This window comes from Phalaenopsis equestris, unplaced genomic scaffold (assembly GCF_001263595.1).
Source record: "Phalaenopsis equestris unplaced genomic scaffold, ASM126359v1 Scaffold000878, whole genome shotgun sequence".
NCBI lineage: Eukaryota > Viridiplantae > Streptophyta > Magnoliopsida > Asparagales > Orchidaceae > Phalaenopsis > Phalaenopsis equestris.
In genome coordinates, this window is record NW_018165318.1 from 396,938 (window position 1) to 399,424 (window position 2,487).

Consider the following 2,487-nt stretch of genomic DNA (forward strand, 5'->3'; position numbering starts at 1 on the left):
AGCAGGAATTAAAAAATGTTATAAAGTACGCAATTATTAGTATTATTATTATTATTTTAATGCAAAATTATTAAAATAGCTACTAAAATATTTTCTAACAACAAAAAAAAACTACCAAAAAAAGAATTTAAGAACATATCAAATCGTATTTGAGAGAGAGAGAGAGAGAGAGTAACTTTTATTTCTTACATTAATTTCTTCCGTATCATTCATATCAATTCAGAAATATCACAATTTTAACTTTATAAAGTAGAATATAAATAAGTATAACGATATTTAAGTAAAAGTTTAATGTTGAATGTTAGATGTTACATATGAATTTACAAAAAAATTAGTGATATATGTATGCAAAAATTGAAGTTTAGATTTTAGATATGTAAATACAAATTTTTTTACTTTAAAATTTAACTGTCATTCATATTAATTTTCCTTGAAATTAATAGCTGGTGGGCAAGATTGGATCTGGGAAAAACTTTAAGTTTCTCGAGAAATAGACTTATAGAATGCTTCTTCTATGTTGTCGGAATAGTCCATGGCCCTGATTCTGGATTTTGCCGAGAAAAACTGACCCAAGTTGGCATGTTGATTGCAACTGTTGATGACGTTTATGATATATATGGTTCCCTTGAAGAACTTGAGCTCTTCACCCAAATTATTGATCGGTTTGTCTCTCTCTCTCTCTCTCTCTTCACATATCATTTTTTATTATTTCAACATATTTTTTTTTGTTTTAAATCATTCTCATATACATGTTTTTTTTCTTATGAACTATTTAGATGGGATATGAAAGATATGATAAAACTTCCAGATTATATGAAGATTTGTTTTTCTACCCTCAACGACCTTATTACTGAAGTAGCAAGTCAACTTTCGTTGAATGATAGATTGGAGGTCATGCCATATCTTAAGAGAGCGGTATTTTAATTTTCTTATTTCCTCATGCATACACTTTCTATATAATTTAAACCTTAGAAATTAAATAGAAATTTTCATACATACCATATAATTCTTATTTATTTGGGGCATTTACATACATACATACCACCCAATTCATATGTATTTATATGCCCAACACCCAAACTTTTTTTGTTTTTTGCATTTATACATGTCAAATAATGTATATCACATCAAAAGTATATATTAACATCTTAGCGTTTAAAAAGTGAAATATACATTTTCATACATAGATAAGATGACATGCACGTGGAATTTAAATTTTAGATGTTAAACATCAAAGTACGTTTATTTTGATAAATAACACCCAAAAATTGATATTTATGCTTATAATATCCTGATGTCATAAAGATATGTAGTGGGCAGATTTATTCAAGACATTTCTAGTGGAAGCAAAATGGTGTAAGGATAGATACATTCCAACACTAAAAGAGTATCTGCCAATTGCGACTCTCTCAGCATCAGGCCATGTCATACTTCTTCATACCTATGTCTTGTTAAAATGTAAAATAACAAAGGAGACTCTACAACAACTTCAAGACTTCCCAAATATCATTCGATTGCCCTCCTTAATCTTCCGCCTCTGCAACGATTTAGCAACCTCATCTGTAAGCATGCATGCAACCAAATTATGAATTTATTATATAAATATTAATATATTGAATTTTCCATTTTTTAATGATATGATATTAAATTTACAGGAAGAACGAGATAGAGGTGAAACAGCGATAGCAGTTCAGTGCTACATGAATGAAGAAGGAGCTTCTGAGGAAGAAGCTCGTATGTATGTATCAGTATTGATAAGTGACGCGTGGAAGGAGATGAACAGAGAATATTTTACTTGTTCTTATTATTCGAAGTTCCCTCAACAATTCATCGATGCTTCTATAAATCTTGCAAGAATGGCAAGCTTCATGTACCAGCATGGAGATGGATTTAGTTCTCCGGGACATCAGGTTAAGGCTTCCATAATTTCCTTACTCCTCAATAGCACTTCTACTAATTTGAGGGAGAGGGATTTGTAGCTTATATGCAATCATTTCATTAGCACAAATGCGAATGGGAATTTTGTTATTATCTCAAATTTTAACAATGTTTTCAAGTAAATAAGATATACGAAAAGTGCTATAGAAATATAAAATAAATTATCAATAAGAAATTGTATTATCATTGAATAGAAGTTTTATTGAGTTGATTGTTGAGCATTACGTGAGTGATATCACGAATTTAAATGAACAAATGATATAATGTTTCAACTAATATATTGAATTTGAGAAACTTATTTAAACTTGTATGATTGCTTAGATAAATAAATATAAATTAGAATTATATGATCAAATATGAGCCGTGCATGATAAGATGTACCAAGCAAAAGTTATTTCTCTCTTTTTACCAAATATGTTAGTTCACCTGGTGCACTATCTCTAATCCATTAGTGATATCAATCTAACATAATTTTCAAAGAAAAATATCATGCTTCATGCAGCCATATGAATACTCTCTCTCTCTCTCTCTCTCTCTCTCTCTCTCTCT

General features: G+C 29.4%; 1 protein-coding gene across 1 annotated transcript in view; it reads left to right on the forward strand.

The window, feature by feature from the left end:
• The window catches only part of LOC110032081 (myrcene synthase, chloroplastic-like), a 2,335-nt gene extending 356 nt beyond the window's left edge, over positions 1-1,979 (forward strand). Inside the window, exons 2-6 of the mRNA XM_020735595.1 lie at positions 6-25; positions 444-662; positions 777-915; positions 1,314-1,562; positions 1,656-1,979. Of these exons, the coding sequence (XP_020591254.1) occupies positions 6-25; positions 444-662; positions 777-915; positions 1,314-1,562; positions 1,656-1,979 (951 nt within the window). The remainder of the gene's footprint in view (positions 1-5; positions 26-443; positions 663-776; positions 916-1,313; positions 1,563-1,655) is intronic.
• Positions 1,980-2,487: the final 508 nt, after the last annotated feature.